The sequence below is a fragment of the Epinephelus moara genome, chromosome 17 (genome assembly GCF_006386435.1).
Source record: "Epinephelus moara isolate mb chromosome 17, YSFRI_EMoa_1.0, whole genome shotgun sequence".
NCBI classification, from domain to species: domain Eukaryota; kingdom Metazoa; phylum Chordata; class Actinopteri; order Perciformes; family Serranidae; genus Epinephelus; species Epinephelus moara.
The window spans coordinates 23,921,721-23,945,553 of NC_065522.1; the positions used below are offsets into that span (position 1 = coordinate 23,921,721).

At 41.5% G+C, this 23,833-nt stretch overlaps 2 protein-coding genes across 3 annotated transcripts; one reads left to right on the forward strand and one right to left on the reverse strand.

The window, feature by feature from the left end:
- Window positions 1–574: 574 nt before the first annotated feature.
- Window positions 575–14,082, forward strand: dnajc3b (DnaJ (Hsp40) homolog, subfamily C, member 3b). The gene is made up of 12 exons (XM_050067689.1): window positions 575–1,043; window positions 3,473–3,583; window positions 3,765–3,889; window positions 5,465–5,539; window positions 5,626–5,769; window positions 5,902–6,083; window positions 6,204–6,323; window positions 8,072–8,177; window positions 8,314–8,434; window positions 8,788–8,926; window positions 9,058–9,206; window positions 11,028–14,082. The coding sequence occupies exons 1-12, from the start codon at window positions 959–961 to the stop codon at window positions 11,174–11,176; spliced, it is 1,506 nt and encodes a 501-aa protein (XP_049923646.1). The 5' UTR covers window positions 575–958; the 3' UTR covers window positions 11,177–14,082.
- A 1,708-nt stretch (window positions 14,083–15,790) lies between these two features.
- naa38 (N-alpha-acetyltransferase 38, NatC auxiliary subunit) lies at window positions 15,791–17,085 on the reverse strand. 2 transcript variants are annotated; one of them, XM_050067711.1, is made up of 3 exons: window positions 16,946–17,085; window positions 16,323–16,497; window positions 15,791–16,226 (listed from the first exon to the last, which is right to left on the reverse strand). In XM_050067711.1, the coding sequence occupies exons 1-3, from the start codon at window positions 16,982–16,984 to the stop codon at window positions 16,102–16,104; spliced, it is 339 nt and encodes a 112-aa protein (XP_049923668.1). In that variant the 5' UTR covers window positions 16,985–17,085; the 3' UTR covers window positions 15,791–16,101. The 2 variants fall into 2 exon arrangements, with proteins under 2 accessions (XP_049923668.1, XP_049923669.1); XM_050067712.1 differs by having other exon boundaries at window positions 16,323–16,494; window positions 16,946–17,061.
- Window positions 17,086–23,833: the final 6,748 nt, after the last annotated feature.

Below are 23,833 nucleotides of genomic sequence, written 5' to 3' on the forward strand. Positions count from 1 at the left end.
GCCAGATTTTCGGCGAATGTTGGGCCGTTTTGCCGGCAAGCTGCAAGCGTTTAGACACACAGAGCCGGATTGGCGAGTTGATCCGAGGTGCACAATTTTCTGCCTCGTAGGGTAGACATATTGGCGGAACCTTTTTTGGTTTAAAAAGAACGAGGTGCCCTTCCGCCATGGGAGGGGCGGATACGCAGTCTGTGGCAGTACCCCCCGCCACAGACCTCAATGAAACCAAACTGCCTGACCTGTCTAATTTTACGCCCCTGACTGAAGCTTAAGTGGTAGATTGTGTTTTTAAGTTTTAAAGTTTGGCACAAATAGGCCTCCATACATGATTTACATTACCAGATTGTCAGATTTTTGTGTATCAGAGTAAATTTCAGTTTCTTGTTCTTGATCCAGAGTCGTTTACTTGAACTGATACGGTGTGTGTATGTGTGTGTGTGTGTGTGTGTGTGTGGCCCATGCAGGGAGTGTGTTAAAATAGTCCCTCCAATGAGCGCAGCCCACGTCTCCAGACCAACACGGATGTGCGGCCCGTGGACCAACCACAGATATGTGGGGCAGAAAGGGAGGAGACGACGGTACCAGAAGCAAAAAGGTTTCATGTACAAAGTGTACCGGCCCTCAGCTGTTCACCCTCACCATCCTCATGTTACGTGGAGGTGCTTTAAGTTCAACTAAACCCCACTGAGTCCCTGTCACGGCGGAGGAACCGCTCTTTAACCGTTACCGTTACAGGGGGGAACCTTTCAGCTGCCGTATTTCTACACGGAACACTGTCACACCGGGACCGTAAATACACCGTCGTAGCTGTTCCTGCGGTGTAGCGGAGAGGGAAAGGATGGAGGTTTAAGGTTGTATATCACCAGCTTCAATGAAACTAAAAGGCGTCTTCGGTAGACGTGAAAGTAGAGCCGTTAAGTTTGCTGGTTCCGGTGTGAAAGTGTGACTGAAGCCGGAGATGGAGTCGTGTCGGCGGACAGGACTCAGCGGGGTCCTGTGCTCTCTGTCACTGCTGTGTGTCATCCTGGATATCCAGCTGGACGGTAAGCCTGGCTTCACATTCACAAACAAGTTTTTAAAACACAACTACAGACGGTAATGTGCGTTTATAACTTCTGTAAAGCCGTTAAAACTGACCCGGAATGTTAGCTTACCGGGTACACTGTTACCCGCCCCACCATCACCTGCTCTGAGTCACAGCCACTGCTTCATTATTACACTGATAATAACATTATATAGGCTGTAAAAGACATTAGCAACAGCTGTACAAGGTGTTTAAGAGTTGTAGTTATAACTAGGAGCAGTACGTGGAGCTACAGTCCTGACTGGGACCCTACTTCCTGTCACCAACATCATTAGGGACTGTACTGTATTTATCTGAGGAGGGAGGTGGCAGGTGAGCAACAGAAGGGCCACTATATATTATTCTCAATATATCCTCCTGAGACCCTGCGTCCTCATGTGAGGACATCACATTTTGGATTTACTTGACCTTATACTTCATTCTGCTTACCTTAGACCTGTTGTCCTCATTCGTGGACACTTTTTGTGCCATCTAGTGGTAGTAAGAGCACAATACACTAATGCATGTCAAAACAAGATGGCAGCCGTCTCTGCCAAGTTAGTCTGCAGCTGATCCCGACACAAATGTGGACAAGGTCCAAAACCTGATCACATTTTATGGTTGAAACTTGTGTATTTGAGATTAATAATGTTTGTAGTTTGATATGGCAACAAATTTGACCAATTGTTGCAACAGTAACAAGATAAGACGCTGTTAATTAAGAAGTACTTGTTTAAGGATACTGGGACTTTATGTTAATTAAGAAGTACTTGTTTAAGGATACTGGGACTTTATCGTTTCTTTTTTTTGGGACATTGGGAGTGTATTATCATTTTGTTTGAGGACATTGGGACTTTATTATCGTTTTTTGGGGGGGGGACATTGGGAGTTAATTGTTGTTTTGTTTGAGGACATTGGGACTTTATTATCGTCTCGTTTGAGGACATTGGGACTTAATTATCATTTGTTTTTGGGGGGACATTGGGAGTTAATTATCGTCTCGTTTGAGGACATTGGGACTTTATTATCGTTTCTTTTTTGGGGGGACATTGGGAGTTAATTGTTGTCTCGTTTGAGGACATTGGGACTTTATTATTGTTTTGTTTGACGACACTGGGACTTTATTGTTGTCTCATTGAGGACATTGGGACTTTATTATCATTTCTTTTTTTGGGGGGGGGACATTGGGACTTATTTATCGTTTTGTTTGAGGACATTGGGACTTTATTATCGTTTCTTTTTTCTTTTTTTTGGGACATTGGGACTTTATTATCGTCTCGTTTGAGGACATTGGGACTTTATTATCGTTTCTTTTTTGGGGGGACATTGGGACTTTATTGTTGTCTCGTTTGAGGACATTGGGACTTTATTGTCGTTTCTTTGTTTGAGGACATTGGGACTTTATTATCATTTTGTTTGAGGACATTGGGACTTTATTGTCGTTTCTTTGTTTGAGGACATTGGAACTTTATTGTCGTTTCTTTGTTTGAGGACATTGGGACTTTATTATTGTTGACAGTGTTTAGTTTTTTATACTTATCAGGTCCTACTGATCCCAGATAGCTTGGAGAAATTAAAAAGCATACCAAACAAACGTGCAGGTCTCAGGAGGATATAATATTTAAATATTTATTTATTATATCAAATCAGTGGCATAAAATGGTCTTAAAATGACAATAATACAGTTTATCACATTATTTCTTGGCCAATATATCATCCAAACAAAAGCAGAAATCATGACAGGCCTAACCAAAGTGATAGAAGACATTTAATTTGAGGATAAACCCTTTGAGATGCTCCATCTTGTTTTCATGAACTGTCAAACTGACAGGAGTCTGTTTGGGCTTGTTCAATGAATTAAATCATATAGAGATGAAATATCGCCATGCACATAATGGCCTTACACACCTAGAGATGGCTTCTTGGAGTCAAACAGAACAGCAACATCATCACGGCAAACATGTTTATTTCATGTCATGGTCTGTAACATCTTGAAATGTGTTTTAAATACAACTATCAGCTTATACTGAACGCACACCACATGTTTATAGTGTTAGGAGTCAGTTTGAGGGGCTGTCATTGCCTCTGTTCGTCACAAATTAGAATGGTGATGATTAAGGTTGGGTATTTGAAGCAAAATAGACTTGGCTTTGACTTCCTGTTTAGCTCGTATGAAATTTAATGAGCAGCATTTGGTCGTGTCTGCACCTCTGATTCACCTAAATACTTCAAGTGACTCACAAACTAGCTGTTAGAATATAAATCATAAACAGGTGTAGCTTGAGTGTCGGAGAATGTATTTGTTTTTTGAGTTTCTTGTAGACAGTCTGCTGTCTAATAATGTTGTCGCCATCTCTCTTTGTCAGCGATATATTTCTAGCGAGGCTCAAGCGCCGTCTTATGTTACAGGTGTCTTGGGGGCGACTCATGTCGAGATCGAGCACCACTTGGAGATGGGCCGCAAACTTTTGGCTGCTGGTCAGCTGGCCGAGGCCTTGTCCCACTACCACTCGGCTGTGGGTAAGGTTACACGCGCACACACACACACACACACGCTGACACACATTTATACTCTCACCACTGGCTGACATTTACAGCCGCTTTCTCTGCTCTGATAATGCCTGTAATCTTCCAAACTTCCGCACAGACAGATTTGTTTTTGTACATTAAGAATGACATTTGGTGTGAATTATTTTCACAGAGGGAGACTCTAAGAATTACCTGACCTACTACAAGCGAGCTGCAGTGTTTCTGGCGATGGGAAAATCCAAATCTGCCCTGCCAGACCTCACCAGAGCCATCCAGCTCAAACCCGACTTCCTGGCTGTAAGTTCGCCTGATTCAGAGTCTGATTTTATGTGTATTTCCCCCTGAATTAATTCACTATTAAAAGCTAAAAAATGTATATTGAAATTGGAATATTTTTGGCTTTTTCTCTTTTAAAATAAATAAAGTTCCTGAGCTCAACTTACCTTGGGAAATTTCCAGAAATGTACTGGAAATGTATGGACCCTTTGCAACCTTAGGCATACTCTAAAGGGCTAGTTCGTAGCTTTTAAAGCAGCGTTGTGTGCGGTACTTTTCCATAGTGGACTGCACTAGTCTTCTGACCACTCAAAGCGCTGTCACTCATTCACACACTGGTGGCCGAGGGTACCATACATGTTGCCACCTGCTACTCACTAACCATTCTCACTGATGGAACAGCCATCAGGAGCAATTTGGGGTTCAGTATCATGCCCAAGGATACTTTGACATGTGGACTGGAGGAGCCAGGGGTCGAACTACCAATAATGAGCCACAACTGGCGCTAATAGATCAATATCAGTTTAAGTGTATGCAATATTGAGAGTATTATCAATGTCCTACCTTTCCATCAGACGGTAATTTTCGACGGGTACACCGTTCTCGGCATCTGTACTCTCTTTATGCTCTCGTCAAAGCCAGCGAACTCCGATGACCAAACAGTAATTTTCAGAGGTGGGGAAAAATCGATACGTTATAGTATCGCGATATTTTGTGTGGCAATATCGTGTCATCACATACCAAGTACCAAGTATCGATTTTTTTTTTTTAGTAAAGAAATCATTAATATGACAAATACAAATTAAACTTTCGTTAGCCTTTTTCAGTCCACTAGATACAATTTGCTGCTGCGAAAAGACTGAAAACAGACTTAAAATCGCAATAATATCGTATCGTGACTTAAGTATCCTGATAATATCGTATCGTGGATCCTCTGGTGCCTCCCACCCTTAGTAATTTTGCTGAACATGAGAGCTACTGTTGCCTTAGTCAGCTGGCTTGTTGGTGTTATCGTGTAACTTATCCTACCCCTTCAACGACAACAGCACAAACAAACTAACGGACGGAGGCAGCGGTAGACCAGCAGCTCCCGTGTTCAGCAATGTTAAATCACCGTTTTTCTCAATGGAGTCTGGCTTTGAAGTGAAAATGCTCTCAATATAACGTGCACTTAAACTGATACTGAGTTTTTTTAGGTGGCTAAAATATGTTTTGCTGCTACCCCCATCCATAGCAGTGCATTGCTTAGCTTCAGTGTCAGTACTCCTGCCTGCTTCTCCAAACTGGGGGCGTGCTGACTGATATCTATTGTGGGGAATACACTGACTGTGGAAAAGTACCTTATATAACCCCACTTCAAAAAATGTGAACTCTGCCTTTAACCTAGACATGCTTTAAGACCTAGTATTGCTTTTTATGTGTATTTTTCCCCCAGATAATAAAGAGGTACAACTTTTATAATCGAAATTGTGAAGTTTTTCAGACATTAAATGGAAATTTACAGACCCTTTTGCATCCCTAGTCCTCATTATGTGTCTATATGCTTCTCATATTTCTCTCCATCTCCTGGGTCTCTCTTTGTTCCTGCGTTTTCAGGCCAGGTTGCAGAGAGGGAATATCCTGCTGAAGCAGGGTAACACTGAGGAGGCCAGGGAGGACTTTGAAGCCGTGGTGAGTTTAAATCCCAAATCACCGCTGCTGTCCTTTGTAGTGTTTTACCTGCAGCAGCCAGAATAATTCGTCTGGTTTGTTTTTAGCTGCAGCGCTCCCCAGACCACGAAGAAGCTCAGGACCAGCTGATGAAAGCGAACGAGCTGGAGGAGCTGCAGGAGGACGCACATGCCGCATACCACCAAGGAGACTACAGCGCCACCATCAGCGTGCTGGAGAGAGTCATTGAGGTGTGTGTCCGCTCTGGAGAAAGTCTCCTAAAATAAAAGATCTTTTATTATTATATTATTTCCCATCATACGTTAGATGGCAGTTGAGTTGAATTACTTCGCACACATAATAAAGTTTCCGTCCTTCTCCAGATCTCTCCTTGGGATCCTGAGTCGCGGGAGCTCCGTGCAGAATGTTACATCCGCATGGGCGATCCTCAGAAAGCCATCCTGGATCTGACACCGACCACGAGGCTACGCAACGACAACCGCGCCGCCTTCCTGAAGCTCAGCATGCTGCACTACAGCCTCGGGGATCACCACGAGTCACTCAAGTGAGCTGGAATAAACAAACTACGCTGATATAGAGCCATGCAAATGAAGCTGATTTTCATCCTGAGCGCATCTGTGTCACCATAACAAAATGTCCGTCTGGCTCGTCTGTTTGTGTGCAGTCACATCCGGGAGTGTCTGAAGCTGGATCAGGATGACAAGGAGTGTTTCAGCCACTACAAGCAGGTGAAGAAGCTCAGCAAGCAGCTGGACGCAGCAGAGGAGCTCATTGAGCAGACGAGGTCAGTACGTCTGTAGGAGTGGTGCGCTTTGTCCTCTGAAATCATGAAGTCTTTAGTCTTGGCTCATGCAAATACTGAAGTTCAATGAAATGAACGTTGTCAGCAACCAATAGCTGCACTCTCTCCAGCACCAAACAGGAAGCAGCAAACCAGGTAGAGAGTGAACGTGAACAAGTCTCTGTTCTCTTGTACTGCGGAAAAGGAGGAGAAGCTGGTGGAGCTGTGGAGGAAACAAGACTGTGTTTAATTCAGTGTGTATCTGATCCACCAACCAGCACTTATTCCCACAGTCTCCTCCCACAAAAATAGTGCAATTAACCAACAGAGGCTGGTAGCAAGTTGAGGAAACAAAATCCAGAATTTAAAGTCTGTACGCAAACACAGTTTATCTTTGTTTATTATATTGGTGCCGAATTGACAAGAGAACTGTCGACATATGACACCTTTAATCTTGTGTTTCCAGAGTCATGTCTTTTTGCAGAAAGTTAAGGAATTGTTAAAATGTCATATTTCTTAAAGGGAGTTTGGTGTGATATTTTCCACCAGGAACAGGATGGGAAATAATCTCGAAAGGAATCTAGTTGCTTTTCAAAGTTTCAAAATGTTTTTGTGTGAGACTAAAAACCCACACAGTCTTAAGATATGTGAGGGTGTCACTCAAGTCTTTTACAAGTCTTTTGAAAGTCTTCTAGTATACAGTAGGCATAAAGACGATGTGTCATAAGTCACTAAATCACAAATACTGGGGATCTTGCAGGGCCACTACTTGCAAGACTACCACTAGAATCTTTTTCAGAGTGTTTCCCATCCTCCTCCTGGTGTAAATTTACAAGAATAAAACCTGTCAAACGTTTGAGCAGAAACCGAAGCAGCTTTTGGCCACAGCTGTCCGAGTGTGTTAAAAAACAGTCATAAAGAAAAAAGACACTGTAGAATGTGGACGTGACCTGTGACAAGCTCCACCAGTTTCTCCTCCTTTTCCACATTTCAAGAAAGCCAAAACTTGTTTGACTTATTCCTGCCATACACAGGAAGACTGGGTTTTTTCCCTGTCTATTTAAGACAAAGGCGGGCCGCCGCCTTGGGTAAAGTGTGTGTGTGTGTGTGTGTGTGTGCATGGGGAGACAATGTGAGTTTTTAGCCACACTTAATAAGATTTTTTTTTTTTTTTGCAAAAAGTGGAAAGATTATTTCCCATCTTGCCGCTGGCGGAAATATGACACCAAACTCCCTTTTAAAAAGACATGTCATATTAACAGTTCCTTAAGTGTCCGCAAAAACACATAAAAGACTTGCGACAGCTTGGACTGAATTCTATGATCACCTTACACCATCAAGATCACCACAACTCACATAATTTTATTCCAACATTGAGAATTTGTCTGACCATAAAGAAAAAGGCCTAAAGAGTCATTTGTTGTAAGGCTATCATAACATGTACTTACAAGGTGTGTGCTTTGAAATATGCGTCCGTTTGAAACAGAAAATATCAGCCACTTGATATCTTTGAGATGAAAGTTAGCTGCCTCAGAAAATAGGAATCAGTGTGGGTGGTTTGATGAGTCAGGGCACATGTGATACCTTTTATTAAACATGCAAATCTAACTTACAACCTACACATTGCATGTGATCCCCGTTATTTCAAAATCTTGTTGATACTTGAACCAGAAATACAAGAAGAAGCTAACACTTGCAACCTAACTAGCTACCTGAAACCCTCACTGAATTTTCTGTTTACACACAACTAGGTACGAGGAAGCTATTGAAAAGTATGAATCAGTGATGAAGACAGAGCCTAATGTCCCACACTACACTAACCTGGCCAAAGAGAGGATCTGCTTCTGCCTTGTCAAGGTAAGATAACTTGTGCCTGTATTCTAACACATAAATAAAGTAAATACATGAAGGTTAGATTTTCTCTTTCTGTTTCTGTTTTTGATCCTTTCCAACTGGTGCCAACTCACTAACCCCTCTGTCTTGCCTATTGTAGATTAACTTGGCTCAGGAGGCCATAGACGTGTGTTCAGAGGCTCATCAGAGAGACCCTCGCAACGCCAACGTCCTCCGAGACCGAGCCGAGGCTTATATCCTCAACCAGGAGTACGAGAAAGGTAAAGAAACATCTTACGTTTGCATACACATACAAGCATGCATGTATTGGGTCTAGGTTAGCAGGTTCTCCGGGGTTTATGGTGCCAAAAATACAGTAAACTGCCAGGCGAAACATGCATTCAGAAGGTCGATTAATAGATTGTAGTCTTTTATTGTTATTCCCCCCTTAAAATAAGATCAGGTAGAATTTGTCCAGTCCAAATCGATGACAGTTCCATGTAGGATAAGTGTGAAACAAGGCTGTCTTCTACTCTCAAAAATGTTATTTAAAAACAAAATTTAGTTTTGTTCAGATACAAGTGTGGCAGACAAACATCTTTTTAAAGGTCTTTTATTATCTGTTTCATTCCAGCCGTGGAGGACTACATAGAGGCGAGAGAGTTTGACGGCGAAGGCGACCGCATCGATCTCAAAGAGGGCCTGGACCGAGCACAGAAACTGCTGAAAATCTCTCGTAAGAGGGATTACTACAAGATCCTCGGTGTCGGCAGGTAACCGGTCCAACCAGTTCTGTAACACACAGTGTGTATTTCCTCTGGACTGAACACTGAATCCATCCACGGTCGATAAATGCATTGAGCAGATCCCTCCAGATAACTCCCACGCACTTTGTTTTCCTCAGGAATGCAAACAAGCAGGAGATCATCAAGGCGTACAGGAAGCTGGCGCAGCAGTGGCACCCCGACAACTTCCAGTCTGAGGCGGAGAAGAAAGAAGCAGAAAAGAAGTTTATCGACATCGCGTCAGCTAAAGAAGTCCTCACTGACCCAGGTCAGGAGCCCAGACAGCTGTTAGATTGTCTTTTTAGGAATTTAGCAGACACTTATTCAGAGTGACTTCCAACAAGTTAGCAAGTGTAATTTTGAGATTACAGAATAAGCGAAAACAGTTTCTGGCAGCTTGTATCTGTACTGACACTTTCACACTACTAATAGCTAATTTAAAAGCATACCTACATATATGTGGAAGTGTGTTTGAAATTGTCATAATACAACTTAATTACTCAGGTTATCTCAGATTAGTTTGACAAAATCCAATGTGTTCAAGGGGACCTATTATGCTTACTGAGACGACTACTGCAGGAGTGTTAGCTTCACGCCTGGGACAGAGCACACACACACACACACACACACACACACAGACAGGGCTAAACTGTTAGGGCGGGTTTATACTTGTGCGTCAGCTCTATGCCGTAGCCTACGCCATTGTGAGCACTTCTACATGTGTGGTGGTGTGTCTGTGTCACTCTGCAGTTACACCTCCAAAACACTAGATGGCGAGTGGGTTTCTGTGAAGTGCTGTAAAGTTTAGTTGATTCAAAACACACATTAAACACACATTAAACATGGCTTAATAGAGACAATTTCAAACACAAGTACACAAATCAGCTTCACTATAACTCGGAGCATTCACAGACAAACACTTGTCTTTATCTGGACACATTTTCCCCACAAATACAACATGCTAATGTTTTTAGCACAAGCCTATGGCATTTTACATTGTATAAATTAGCCTAGCAGCTAGCGGACTTTTCCTCTACTCATATGAAGCCAGGGACAACAGCAACATTTAACAAAGGTAACGTGACAAAATTTGTCTCCATTACAACTCACAAGGTTCACTGACAAAACAACTGTCTTATACTAAACACGTTTTCCAAACAAATACAACATGCTAACATTATTAGCACAAGCCTATGGCATTTTACATTACAAGACTGAAGATGCTATTTTTGTGGAGGCTTTATTGTCTTCACAATTTATTGTTTCTTATCTTCGAAATTAAAGTAAATAAAAGCTTTGTTTCCACTGAGGGAAATGGTTTCAGCTTACAGAAACAGACAGGAGGTCTGCGTCGCTGTGATGTGTAGATACATTTCTGGGGAGGTGCACGTCAGGCTACAGCGTAGATTACGGCGTTGATTCGAAGCAGAAGTGTAAATCCCAAATAGTATCACACAGCTAACGTTACCCAGTAGTTATTAAGGGGTTTAATGACAGAGCGGAGCCGTTTCAGTGTCGGTGTGAGATTGTTGGGACTGTTAAACCACTCCTTGTCAGATGTTAGCCTCAGCTGCTGTGGAGCAGAAGGAGAGCAGCTCACATCTGCTCCAGGCACACTACTGCAGGTGTCTACATTACATACACTACTACATGTATCTACATGCTAACGTCAGGGAAAGATGTAATCTTGGTTGCTGACGTTGATAATTTCTGCCTGATTTTGCATCCTATTCCTGCGGGAACATGTCCCATCGGGAAGTATTTATTAGTGATTTTTCAGGGTAGAGAGTGCTGCTGTTAGCCATTACAGTCACTCTCCAGGCTGCAATGATGGTGCAGTAAAATGGAAATGCTGACCAATTAGAGCAGACTCCACTTTTTTGGGAGGGGTCTTAAAGAAGCAGGTGCCAAAACGGAGTGACAGAGGGTAAACTAGAGGTCACCCCTGGAAAATAAAGTTGAAGCATGTAAACATGTTCTAGTAGAAACCCAAACTACAAGTACGAACGTTAAGATCAGCACAATAGGTCCCTTCAAGCAATGATTTAATCTTAAATTTGTCCCTCCATTCTTGCCATTGTCTTTCCAGAAATGAGGCAGAAGTTTGACGCAGGTGAGGATCCCCTGGACCCGGAAAACCAGCAAGGTGGCGGCGGAGGTGGAGGGCAGGGCTGGCCGTATCACTTCAACCCGTTTGAGTCTGGCGGCAGCTTCCACTTCAAGTTCCACCACAACTAGAGTGGCGGAGGTGACGAACACGAGGGGGGGTGGGGGTTGGGGACATTTGGGAAGATCAATAGCGGATTTATGGAGAAGTCTTCCTCAGAACTTGTGCTTCAGCTTGGACACAGTTTCGTCGGTTACTTGAACCTTTTGTTTTTTAACGCAGCGGAGGCTTGAGCTGTACAGTGAAAGGAAAATGGACTTCCAGCCACTAACACTAAAGATGTGACCGTGGCTGCTGTCGAATTAACTCATCGCTGTGGTTGAAGAAAATGAAGTCAACACTTGAGATCCTTAGGAACGGAAAGGTGGTGGTTGAAAGCAGTCGATGTGGGTGTCTGCTCTTGTTCCTCATTTCTTTCTTTGTGCCATTCTTTGAACCTTTTGTGAAGGGGCTCTTTTTTTAATGCAGTAGTTGTTCGGACAGTTCGTAGGAGGACTGTCAGTGTGTTGGTTTCTGCTCACAGTATTCTGCAGAGGAATTACATGTTTACCGATCTCCATATTTTTGACCATGTCAAACTTCTCTGTGCTATAGAACTGAGATTTTTATACATCATGACATCAGGAGGCATTTTGTTTGAGCGTCTACATTGATGGTGAGTAGGCGAGACTTCAGCACTGTTAAAGGAAACTTGTGGGTGAAATCCTATGGGTCTTAAATCAGTGATTGTTTTTGATTTGATTTTATGAGGTACGTTTAATATTCTTCAACCTGGTCACTTCTTGTCTAGTGTTTTTGTGTCAACGCGAGACTAACGAAGACCAATTTTTTAAACTGGTCCAGTATTGAGCGAGAGCACTGCAGTTGGCAGCAGTGAAACAGGCTGCAATTTTAGCACTCGGGGCTTGTTCGCACCCTCAATTCACGTCCACTTTAAGTGCGTGTTTTTGCCACTGACAGGCTCAGGTTGTTATTCTAAGTGTCTGATATAATGGAAACGATCCATACAGAGATAGACCTTTTTGTTAAAGAGAAAGATCCCTTCAGTTTAACCAAAAACAGCCTTGAAATTGTGATCACCATACACACCAAACTGCATTTAAATAATTAGTAATTTCAGCATGTATAGCGCCAGAATATTTTCTTATGGAAGGGGGTAAACTAAAGGTTTATTTCAACCAAACCAGAGTTGGTGATTATTGGAACAGTGGAAACATGAACCAAGATGGCCTTTGTGAGTTTTATTTTATTTCTGTTGACTTTGTGTGTTTTACGATGATAAAATTACTGGTCATTTAACCCTTTAAAACCTGAGCACATTGGCTTGATTTCTTTCAAAAACATGGAAAGAAGGCAACGAGCAACGAAAGAGTGAATGACATAAAAAAAATTGCAAGAAATTAGTAAAAAGAGAAAATTAAAAACAAGAAAATTGGTTAAAAAAAAAGTTAAACAAACAAGAAAATGAATCTAAATCTACAAATTTTTTCGCCATTTGTGGGACGTTTTTTTTTACCAAGTTGCTCATTGCATTTTTTCTCATATTTTTCTAAAGAAATTGCACCAATTTGTGCAAAATTAAAAAGTTAAAATACTTGCGAAATGTGTCTAAAAGCAGTACAAGAAAAAATTGTCATTCCAGGTTTTGAAGGGTTAAATGGAGTCTACTTGGTTTCACAACGGTAATTTTGGGGCTGTTTCTGGTTAAACAAGAAGGGCTATCTCTGTAGGGATCCTTTTATAATGTTGCCAGACACTTAAAATAATAATCTGAGCCTGTCAGTGACAAAAACAAACACCTTTAGTGGACGTAAATTGAGGGTGCAAACATTCCCAGGAATTGACAATAAAGAATTCCAGGCTGTTTCTGGTTAAAGAAAAGGGTCTATCTTTGTATGGATCATTTCCATAATGTTATCAGACACTTAAATAATAATCTGAGCCTGTCAGTGGCAAAAACAAAAACTTTCAGTGGACGTACAATTGCCCTTAATAGCTACATCGCAGCCTGTTTTACTCAGTACTAGACCAATTTCAAAAATTGTTGTTGCCATCAGTCAGACACAAAAACATGGGAAATAAGGGCCCAGGTTGAAAACAGAGAACTTACCCTTTAAATTATGATTTGTTTTCAGCAGCTATCTAATCAGAATAATGTGTGAATTTTGTATTTCAGTGGAAATATTATCTCTTCAACAGGCTTTATATCCGGGTTTAAAACATTACGGATGTAACTGTTAATTAAAACTTACGTCACCATATTTAACTGACGAAAAAAGTTAAATATTCTGGACAAAAGCAGAGCAATTCATGACTGAGTCCAAGGTTGTAGTATTTCGCCCTTTTCCCTCGTCACTCATTTCAAAGCACGTCTTTGAAAACTTGCACTTTTACCTTTTATGTTTGAAAAACCACTCCACATCTCCTCCACTCCTGAAACGTTACTGTGGGCTTTAGAAAAGCCTTTCAAAGACTCTTTACAAACCAAGTGTGTCTTCTGTGGTTCTCTCAAAGCCTCATTTTGGAAAGGTCTATCAGAAAAATGCACATTTAAAATGTGATGCTGAGCTGGAGCGGGTGTGTTGCATTAGTTACAGGTCTGCGACGTATTGTATGTAATTCATATACAGTGCATTTGTATAATTTGTCTGACAGGATGCATTTGAAAATATCAGTGAGGCTCCAGTTTTACAGCCAGGAAAGACACACAACAGTTTAATAAAGATCTGACTTTCTCAGTACAAACTACGTTATTGTGTCACTAACAGCTTAAAGATACAGTGACCATAACAGCTTTCTGTCCACTGCTCGACTGTGTGAACCAGATGTGACCGGCTCTTTGTATTTAAATGGACTGAGTGGGATGGTTTTGTTTCTGGGTTTTCTTTTTAGGGGTTTCTGCTGTTTGTGGCATCAATTTTACTGTTGCCAGACTGAGTCAGCTGACATGCTCAAGCATATTAAAATATTGAAACAATCCAAGTTTGTCCTGATTTCATGATGCATGGTGTGAAAGAGACGGAGACAGAACAGCTCCCCCTGCAGCTTTTATGGGGATATTTTTCCTAACTTGCACTACAATTGAAGGGTAAGTTCAGTGTTTTTCACCCTGGATCCCATTTTCACATGTTTTCGTGACTGATGGGAACAACGTTTTTTTTTTAATTAGTCCAGTTTTAAAAGAGAGGGCTGCAGTGTAACCACCCTGGGCATGTTTGTACCCTCAATTTCTCGATTTACATCCTCTGAAAGTGTTTGTTTTTGTCACTGACAGGCTCAGATTATTATTCAGGTGTTTGGCAACATTATGGAAAGGATCCCTACAGAGATAGACCTTTTTGTTAATGAGTAAGATCCTTTTTGTTTAATCAGAAGCAGCCCCAAAATCACCATTGCCAAACCTACCAGACTCTATTTAAATAAACAGTAATTTAAGCGTGTATAGAGTCAGCACATTTTAATGTCTAACTGGGTGAAGGGTTTATTTCAACCAAATAAGAGTTGGTGATTGTTGGAACAATGGAAAGACGAACCAAGATGGTTTTTGTGAGTTTTATTTTGTTTCTGTTGACTTTCAGTGAAGTGTGTCTTATGATTTTAAAATCACTGTTTATTTAAATGGAGTCTGGTGGGTTTGACGATAGAGAATTCAGGACTGTGTTTGGTTAAACAAAAAAGTCTGCCGTTGACAGCAGTGAAACAGGCTGCGAAGTGTTTGTTTTTGACACTGACAGGCTCCGATTTTTATTTTTAAGTGTCTGACAACATTATGGAAGGATCCCTACAGAGATAGACCTTTTTGTTTAACCAGAAGACGCCTGGAATTCGTTATCGTCAATTCCACCAGACTCCATTTAAATAATCAGTGATTTTATCATTGTAAAACACACTTAAGTCAAAGTCGACAGAAACAAAATTAAACTCACACTGTTCCAACAATCACCAACTCTTATTTGCTTGAAATAAACCTTTAATTCACCCAGTTAGATGTGAAAATATGCTGACTCTATACACACTAAAATTACCGTTTATTTCAATGGAGTCTGGTGGGTTTGGCAATGGCAATTTTGGGGCTGTTTCTGGTTAAACAAAAAGGTCTATCTCTGTAGGGATCCTTTCCATAATGTTGTCAGACACTTGAATAACAATCTGAGCCTGTCAGTGGCAAAAACAAACACTTTTAGTGGACATAAATTGACAGTACAAACATTCTGAGTGGTTACACTGCAGCCCTCTCTCTCAAAGCTGGACCAGTTTCAGAAATTGTTGTTCTCTTTAGTCACTTAGACACAGAAACACGGGAAAATGGGGTCCAGAGTACACTACCAATTTAGCATTGCACTCCCATAACATTTAGAGTTAGATATTAAAAAACAAAAGAGGATCCAAACTGATGCAGAGATACCTTCTTTTTATTCCACTCAATCTGGCGCCTACATTACCCACAGTGCTGGAAACCTAACTTCTTTATCTCCGAACCCTCTGATGTTTTTTATATTCAAACTCAAATTTAATAAACTTTGTTGTGGCTCCCTCTGGAGGCACAAAAGGCTTCCCACAACTTCCTTTACATGTATAGTTGTACCATTTGAAGCCTGTTAATAGACTTAGATGTGAAGAATTGCGTAGCACCTGATACATTTCTACCCAACATTTGTTTACAAGAATTAATGAAACACAAAGTCTCAAATACACAAATGTATTTAAAACATCATGAAACAAAGACGTTGACTGTACACAACACTGAATCACCATTTCCGCACATCTTGTTTGCCCACACCCTCTCATACACACACGCTGCATCATACAGCGGCCTCATCTTCAAGCTTCGAGGGAATGGCTGAATCCAGAATACTGACACAGGAGTTCTGTATCTGAGGTGAAGTCACCTCCAGTGAAGATGTCCACTCTCCTCTGAGCTCGGCCGTACAACCTGAGCTCACTGAGAGACAGTCAGTCTGAGCGCTGAGTGTCGTCCAGACAGGAAGGGTCTCCATCAGTGGTTCGCTCCGAAGCCTTGTGCGTCCTCCAGACTGTCTGCCTCCACCTCGATGGACACCACGTGGTGACCGGGGATCATGGCCAAGCCCAGGACTCTGGGCTCACCCTGGGAGAAAGTGTCTGGAGATAAAAAATACAATCATATAAACATCACCCAGTTTCAAATCTTAAAAGTTCTGTCTTCTTCCTGGTTGGACACCTTCAGTCCTCACCCACCTGTGGATTTGAGGAACTCCTGAGCTGACCCGAGGATGACGTTGCAGTCTCGGTCCGTGCAGAGGAACAGCCCCACCAGAGTCCGTCCGTCTGTCATGCGGATCCTCATGTTCTTGTTCAGGAGCCCCTCCAGTTTCTGCCGGGCCTGAGACGACGAGGACACCTCAGACTGCTCCTGGGTGTGGACAGAAAGGTAAGACACTAAACTAACACTGAACAAAATGGCGGAACAAGCGGTCAGTTAACTGATTAAGTTAATGGGCAAACAAATGTAACTTACTTTTGATTTACTTGTAGAAATATTAATACATTTGATGCTCCTATTTTGCAGTTTTCAGTATTAAAATCATCCAGAAAGGTGTGTGATAAGTTTACAAATATAGCTACATATTTGGAGTCCAAGACTAAACAAGTATCTCTTAAATACAGGCTAACGTTACATGGTGTAAACAGGTGACAGTTGTACTAGCTAGTTCGTTAGCCACCGGCTAGCGTTAGCAACAACTACACCCTTCATTATAATTGAATATGTTGTAAGCTAACTCTATTCTCTCCGCCATGACACGTCAAACACCGTGAACAGCATTTTAAAGCACTAAAAAAATAAAGAGAGAATCACATACATGAGTCGAAGGACCATTTTCCTCAATCATTGTTGCCATAACCCTCCTCCTCCTCCTTCTTCTTCTTCTCCTACATTTGCTGACGGAACAATTTGTGTGACGGACCAGTGAAACCGGAAACTGAGTATCCGGGGTTTTTTTTCCCTTCTTAAAGAGACCGACACCAGGAAGTTAGTGATGCAGCAGAATATTAAATAAATAATAATGTAATAATAATAATAATAATGATAAATAATAATAAACATTTTAATTGTTTCAAATACATAAGTTATCTGTTAGCAGTTGCTGAAATATAGTATGCCTTAGAACATTCATCGGGACTTGGGTTGGGAACCGGAGGGTCGCCGCTTCAAGTCCCTGTGGACTGAGCATGGAGCATAGACTGGTAGCTGGAGAGATGCCAGTTTGCCTCCTGGGCACTGCAGAGTTGCCCCTGAGCAAGACATCCAACCCCCAAGTGCTCGGGTTGCCCTTCCAAGACAGCCCCTGTGTGTATATGTATGTACAGAGCATTTGAGAATAAACTCTCTCTGAAGATACAGAATGCAGAAACTTAAGTGTTGAGCAATTCCACAGACTGTGTTTCATTCTTGGGCAGGAGGAGATAAGATAAGACAAGTTAAGACAAGATATGATAAGACAAGACATAATAACTGATCCCAGAGTGGAAAACTACAGACCTAAGAACATGTATAATGTCATGGTAATTAAACATGCAGAGAGAGTATGAGTTATTGATCAGAAGAATCATCAGTTTCTCAGTTATACTCCTGATTCAGCCAGATGTTTTTGATATGTTGTTTCCTCTGGCTCTGGTCCACAGTGATCACACTGATGACTATCTGAGTGAAGTGCTGCACCCTCAGGGGAGGTTTGTGCACATGTTCCCCTCCCGGCCCTCACCGACTGGGCCAATAGTGTGAGGAGCCCATGGAGGAGGGAGTAATGATACGAGGTGGGACTGCTCAACATCTTCACATCACAGTGTTACAGCTGGAGGTGAGGAGCATGTGCTGGAATGCAACTTTTTTTGTGACTCTTACAATGAAACCATGTCTGCTTGTAGCCCCGTGTCACAGCCAGGTACATGCCAGCTTTTAGTGACCAGTTCAACCAGAGTTATTTAACATCAAATTTGTTTAGTAATGTAAAAGAAATGTGAAAGAAGGAGACATGATATTTAGAAGAAAAAAAAAAATTGTGTGGCTGAAATACGTTTTTTATGTCTCCACACGATACAGCAATAACCATAGCCGGAGGCATCATATTTTCAGGTCGTCCGTCCCATCCTTGTGTACATGATATCTCAAGAACACCTAAAGGGAATTTCTTCAAATTTGGCACAAATGTCCACTTGGACTCAATGATGAATTGATTCGTTTTTGGTGGTCATAACTTAAAGGTCAAGGTCACTGTGACCTTGCATCCATCTCATTCTTGTGAACAAAATATCTCAAAAACAGGTTGAGGGAATTTCTTCAAATTTGGCACAAACTGATTATATTTTGGTGGTCAAGGATCAAAAGTCGAGGTTGCTATGACCTTGCATCAATCTAATTCTTGGGACCTCAATATCTCAAGGTAGTCAGGATCCAAAGGTCAAGGTCACTGTGACCTTGCATCCATCTCATTCTTGTGAACACAATATCTCAAGAACGGGTTGAGGGAATTTCTTCAAATTTGGCACAAACTGATCATATTTTGGTGGTCAAGGATCAAAAGTCGAGGTCGCTGTGACCTTGCATCCATCTAATTCTTGGGACCTAAATATCTCAAGGTAGTCAGGATCCAAAGGTCAAGGTCACTGTGACCTTGCATCCATCTCATTCTTGTGAACACAATATCTCAAGAACGGGTTGAGGGAATTTCTTCAAATTTGGCACAAACTGATCATATTTTGCTGGTTAACGATCAAAGTCTAGGCTGCTGTGACCTTGCATCAATCTAATTCTTGTGAACACAATATCTCAAGGTAGTCAGGATCCAAAGGTCAAGTTCACTGTGACCTTACATCCATCAGGGAATTACTTCAAAGTTGGCACAAATATCCACTTGAACTCAACAATAAACTGTTTAGTTTTTGGTTGTCATAGCTCAAGGTCACTGTGACCTTGATGGTCTCATTTTTTTATGAACGCAATATCTCAAGAACACTGTGAGGGAATTTCTTCAAATTTGGCACAAACTGATTATATATTGGTGGTCAAGGATCAAAAGTCAAGGTCACTGTGACCTTATATCCATCTAATTCTTGGGAACTCAGTATCTCGAGTTAGTCAAGGTCCAAAGGTCAAGGTCACTGTGACCTTGCATCCATCTTATTCATGTGAATGCAGTATCTCAAGAAGTGCTTGAGGGAATTTCTTCAAAGTTGGCACAAATATCCACTTGGACTCAACAATAAACTGATTTGTTTTTAGGTTGTCATAGCTCAAGGTCACTGTGACCTTGATGGTCTCATTTTTTTGTGAACGCAATATCTCAAGAACACCGTGAGGGAATTTCTTTAAATTTGGCACAAATGTTCACTTGGACTCAACGATGAACTGATTGGATTTTGGTGGTAAAAGCACAAGGTCAGTGTCGGGGGGCTTGATTCTGAACAATTTCTTGTTTTTCTTTTCCAACTTTGATCATTTCTGATTCATTCGTGAATTTATTAATATATGTTTGTACATCTGAATCTCCTACGGTTTAGTTTTAGTACATCCTCACTGTATTTATTTAAAGATTAGTATCCTTATATCTATATTTTTTGTTTTGTTTTGTTTTTATGTGTGTGTTTTAGCCTCTTTCTATGTTTTTCCTTTTCTTTTTAAAATAATATTTTCAAATGCACAGATGGAAACCTGACACATTTTGGAACTGCTCCTGCACTCCTGTACTGTAATTTGAGCATCTGTTAATAAAAACATATCTAGGTCAAGGTCATTGTGACCCTGCATCCATCTCATTCTCATGAACACAGTATCTCAAGAACACCTTAAGGGAATTTCTTTAAATTTGACATGTATGTCCACTTAGAGTGAAGAATAAACGGATTAGAAGTTGGTGGATAAAGGTCAAGGTCATTGTGACCTCACAAAATATGTTTTTTGCCATAACTCAAGAATTCATACACTAATTATGACAAAACTTCACACAAACATCTAACAGGATAAAATAATGAAGTGATGACATTTTATATCCAAAAGGTCAAAGGTCAGCTTCCCTGTGACATCATAATGTTCTGTAAAAACACGTTTTCGGCCATTTGCCAACCTCATATCTGACATTTGGCCAGATACTTAATCATCATGCCACCTTAATTGGTTGTTTTTAATAAGAAATTGGTGACATTTCCAGCAGCAATTGTGGCACCAAAACCAGTTGTTTTTAGCAAGACATCAGCAGCATTTCCAGCGGTGACTGTCCCACCAAAACTGGTTGTTTTGTAGCGAGAAATTGGCAACATGTCTAGTAGCGATTGAGGCCCCCAAACTAGCTGTTTTTAGAGATATTGGTGCATTTTCAGTGGTGATTGTTCCATTAAAACCAGATATTTTAAGCCCAAACATGATCTTTTCATAACCACGTCTAGGTGGTTTTTATGCCTTAACATTACCACACTTTAAACCGCGAACAATATCCACTGCATAATGACATACAAATGTTACATGTGTGGTTTGCAGAAACAAGATGCCGACATTTGTTCTTTTGATGCGTTTGCTCTGATGGACAGCCACTGTCTCTGTGACAAGGTCACCTCTTTGCACTTTAAATTCTATTTCGTAGGAAATAAGAACATTTTGTAGAGGTTTTTTTTTTTTTGCAGAGATTGGGGTTGAGACCTTGCCAAACCAGAATAAAAGATTCTAAAGCAAATTAAACACTGATGAAGTCTCAAAGGTCAGAAGAAGCCATAATTGGAACCTATTAACTGGCGCATGCATGACTGAACACAAAAAGAATATGTCATACTTTAAAACACTTTTGTTGGGATATGCAGAGCTAACTTTTTCTCCTTGGCACCCGCTGCATGAACATTTTTTAAGCACTATCTGCTCTCCGGGTCGCCTCGGTTCAGACAGCTCAGCTCTGAATGGAGCACAGGAACCTTCCTCTGTGTGTCACACTGCATAAAATCTGGGTTAGCTACAGCGCAGCACCCAGGGGAGGCGCTTTTTCCTCTCATCCTCGACATGTCTCCCTGCCAAACGGACACAGGGGGTGTTGGAGGGGAGAGGAAAGGGGGGGCCACAGCACAGTAGTGCAGTGTGTCAGGGCCTGCGGCATCTGAGAGAGAGTGCCGGCTAGTTTCAGATGCATAGTGAGACACATGCACAGTCATGGCTTCAAATACCTCACACACACATGGATGCTGTGTGGGTGAGGGTATATAAAGCACACACACACAAATGCACATAAACACACATGTCTCGCCAGCTACCCAATCTGGAGACAGTAGACACCTCTGTGGCCAGAGGCTTCATGGGGGGGCTTCCAGTCAGATGCACAGATGCACACACACTCCTCCTCCCCCCTTGTGGGTCTTGCATTGCGCCGTGCCTCTCTTGGCAGATGTAGCTGTTGGATCAGACACTTACAAATTCCTCTCTTGTCGTTTGTGGGCGCGGGGAAGCCGAGCCGGAGCGGCGCAGGCACCTGTTGCAGCAGAGGGAGCACGAGGTGTAATTGAAATGCTTGTTTACATGAGATCCAGTTATGGGTGTAAAAAGCCGCAGCTGACAGATAAACATACACAAACAGAATGCAAAAACAAAGCTCCGCACAATGAGGCTGCTGTCTTCCCTGGTTCTTGTCGGAAAGGCAGACCAGCCTTGAAAATACAAAGTGATCTCGGGATTGTTCTCACCATATCCCATGAAAATGATTCCACTCTCACTCCTGACATAAAGAATACATTTGCATATTTGTTATACAGCTACAAATGTGTTGGGTTACAGGTTATTTTGTGGGTTGAATTATTTTGTTTAAGGGTAAAATACGGTTTTATTGAATGCTTACACTGTAAAAATAACAAACGTAGCCACCTTTATGTCACTTATCGGTTTGGGGCTCCCGTTCTGAGGCCTCGAGTTCGGGATTTTGGCTGTCACCATCTTGGATTTTTGGAGCCAGAAGCGACCCGAGGTGACCATATTTGGACCAGAGGGTGGAGCTGACTAATGGACTGTGGTGATACCTCGCAGACTACCTGTCGCTCAATGCAGCCACACCCTTAATCATGCGTAACTTTAAGCTTTAATAAATGTAAATAGGTGACTTAATAAAAATTCACCCCCTGTGCAGTTGTCACAAATGTTTGAATTAGCCATAGAGACTAAAACTGTTTTTACACCAGACTTTAAACATGTTTATTTCTGCTGTAAAGTTGGGTATTTTAACATGATGGTCTATGGAGATTGACTCGTTTCTGGAGTCAGCCTCAAGTGGCCATTAGAGGAACTGCAGTTTTTGACACTTAAGCGTCGGCTTCATTTTTCAGCCCCGGAGTTTGCCGCTTGTACCATTTAGCGTCATCTTGCATTAGCTTTCCAATTGTATTAATATCTTAAAAATGGAGACACACAACTTGCCACTTGTTAAGTTTATGTGTGTGACTGGTGACCGTAGATCTGTAAATATACAGATGATGCCTCTAGTGTCCAACGCAAGGAAGTGCATTTCTTTACAGATGGAAAGAAACCGCATGTAGCCATTGGTGAGAGGCTAATTTTGTCTTCTTTTTTTTTTGCCATCTAGTATTTTGGAAAATGTGCTTGGTGCATTACCAGGACAGAAACGGGACCTGCCAGGTACGTGGCTGAACGAGTCATAGATGTGATGACAATCTGACTGTATATAACGTATAACCATATTTTAGAAGAATAAAATTACTCTGATTCATAATGTGTTAAAACTAGATAAACAAGTTGTTCTCAATCATACACTCTCACCTGACGATCAACACAGGCAACTGAATTAAAGGAAATAGCCTGTTAGCTAGTTAGCAGCCTGTTAGCTAAGCTAGCACACCGTCATACGGTCTCTCTGAAATCCACTGCAAACGTTCAATTTTTAACGTATTGCGGCAAATTTCAGACCAGAATATTACGAAGGGGAGGAATTACGCAGGCACATTGGATACTCCCATTCCCATAGTTATGAATGGACTTCTGGTTGACTCGTCTCTGTACACATACAAAAGTCAAAACAAGGTGTAGGCTCGTTAAGTGTTGCTCCACGACCAGCTGTGTCCAATTAACTGATGGTGTCACTGACTGATTCATTGACGGGCACAAAATGATTATGTGGCACTTTGGTTTTGACAGGTGATAACCCTCCGACTGACCGTAGATATATAAGCTGCGAGAATTTAAATCACACATTTTGAGGAAGTCCTGGTTGAGTTCCTCCTACTGTTGAATTTAAATGCTGACATACAGGAAGAAAAGCAGAGATGTTACTGATATCATTAATGAGTGTCTAAGTAAACAACAACAGTGTGTTCCTCTGCCAGAAAATGTTGAGCAACACTTAATTTTTTGCATTCTGGTGAATTTTTCTGCATCAATTTACGGTGGAAATGTCTTTAATTTTGTCAAAATAAAAGTCCTCTGTACTTTAATGTTTTTATTGGGGGCTGGGGGGCGCCTTCAACATGCCCTATGGTCATATCCCAGATAGCAAATATTTTGGCTGTATTATGGCATACATTTGGCATTTTTGGCTTCCTTTTGGCATTAAGGAAGCCTTTTGGCTTAACTGTGGTATGATTAAGGTTGTCCATAATAGATAAGGAAGCGCCAGCAATATATGGCTGAGTTATGGCATATGTCTGGTTAACCAAAAGACTGGGCAAAGAGCGGGATCAAGTATTAGGGATGGTATGGCATGTTTATGGCA

Coding starts and splice junctions, on each gene's coding strand:
- naa38 (XM_050067711.1), bottom strand. CDS start 16,984: ATGGCAACAATGATTGAGGAAAATGGTCCTTCGACTCAT. Junction 16,498..16,945: donor AAAATGGTCCTTCGACTCAT/GTATGTGATTCT, acceptor GTCCACACCCAG/GAGCAGTCTGAGGTGTCCTC. Junction 16,227..16,322: donor GGAGTTCCTCAAATCCACAG/GTGGGTGAGGAC, acceptor TTTTATCTCCAG/ACACTTTCTCCCAGGGTGAG.
- dnajc3b (XM_050067689.1), top strand. CDS start 959: ATGGAGTCGTGTCGGCGGACAGGACTCAGCGGGGTCCTGTGCTCTCTG. Junction 5,770..5,901: donor TGCTGGAGAGAGTCATTGAG/GTGTGTGTCCGC, acceptor GTCCTTCTCCAG/ATCTCTCCTTGGGATCCTGA. Junction 8,927..9,057: donor AAGATCCTCGGTGTCGGCAG/GTAACCGGTCCA, acceptor TGTTTTCCTCAG/GAATGCAAACAAGCAGGAGA.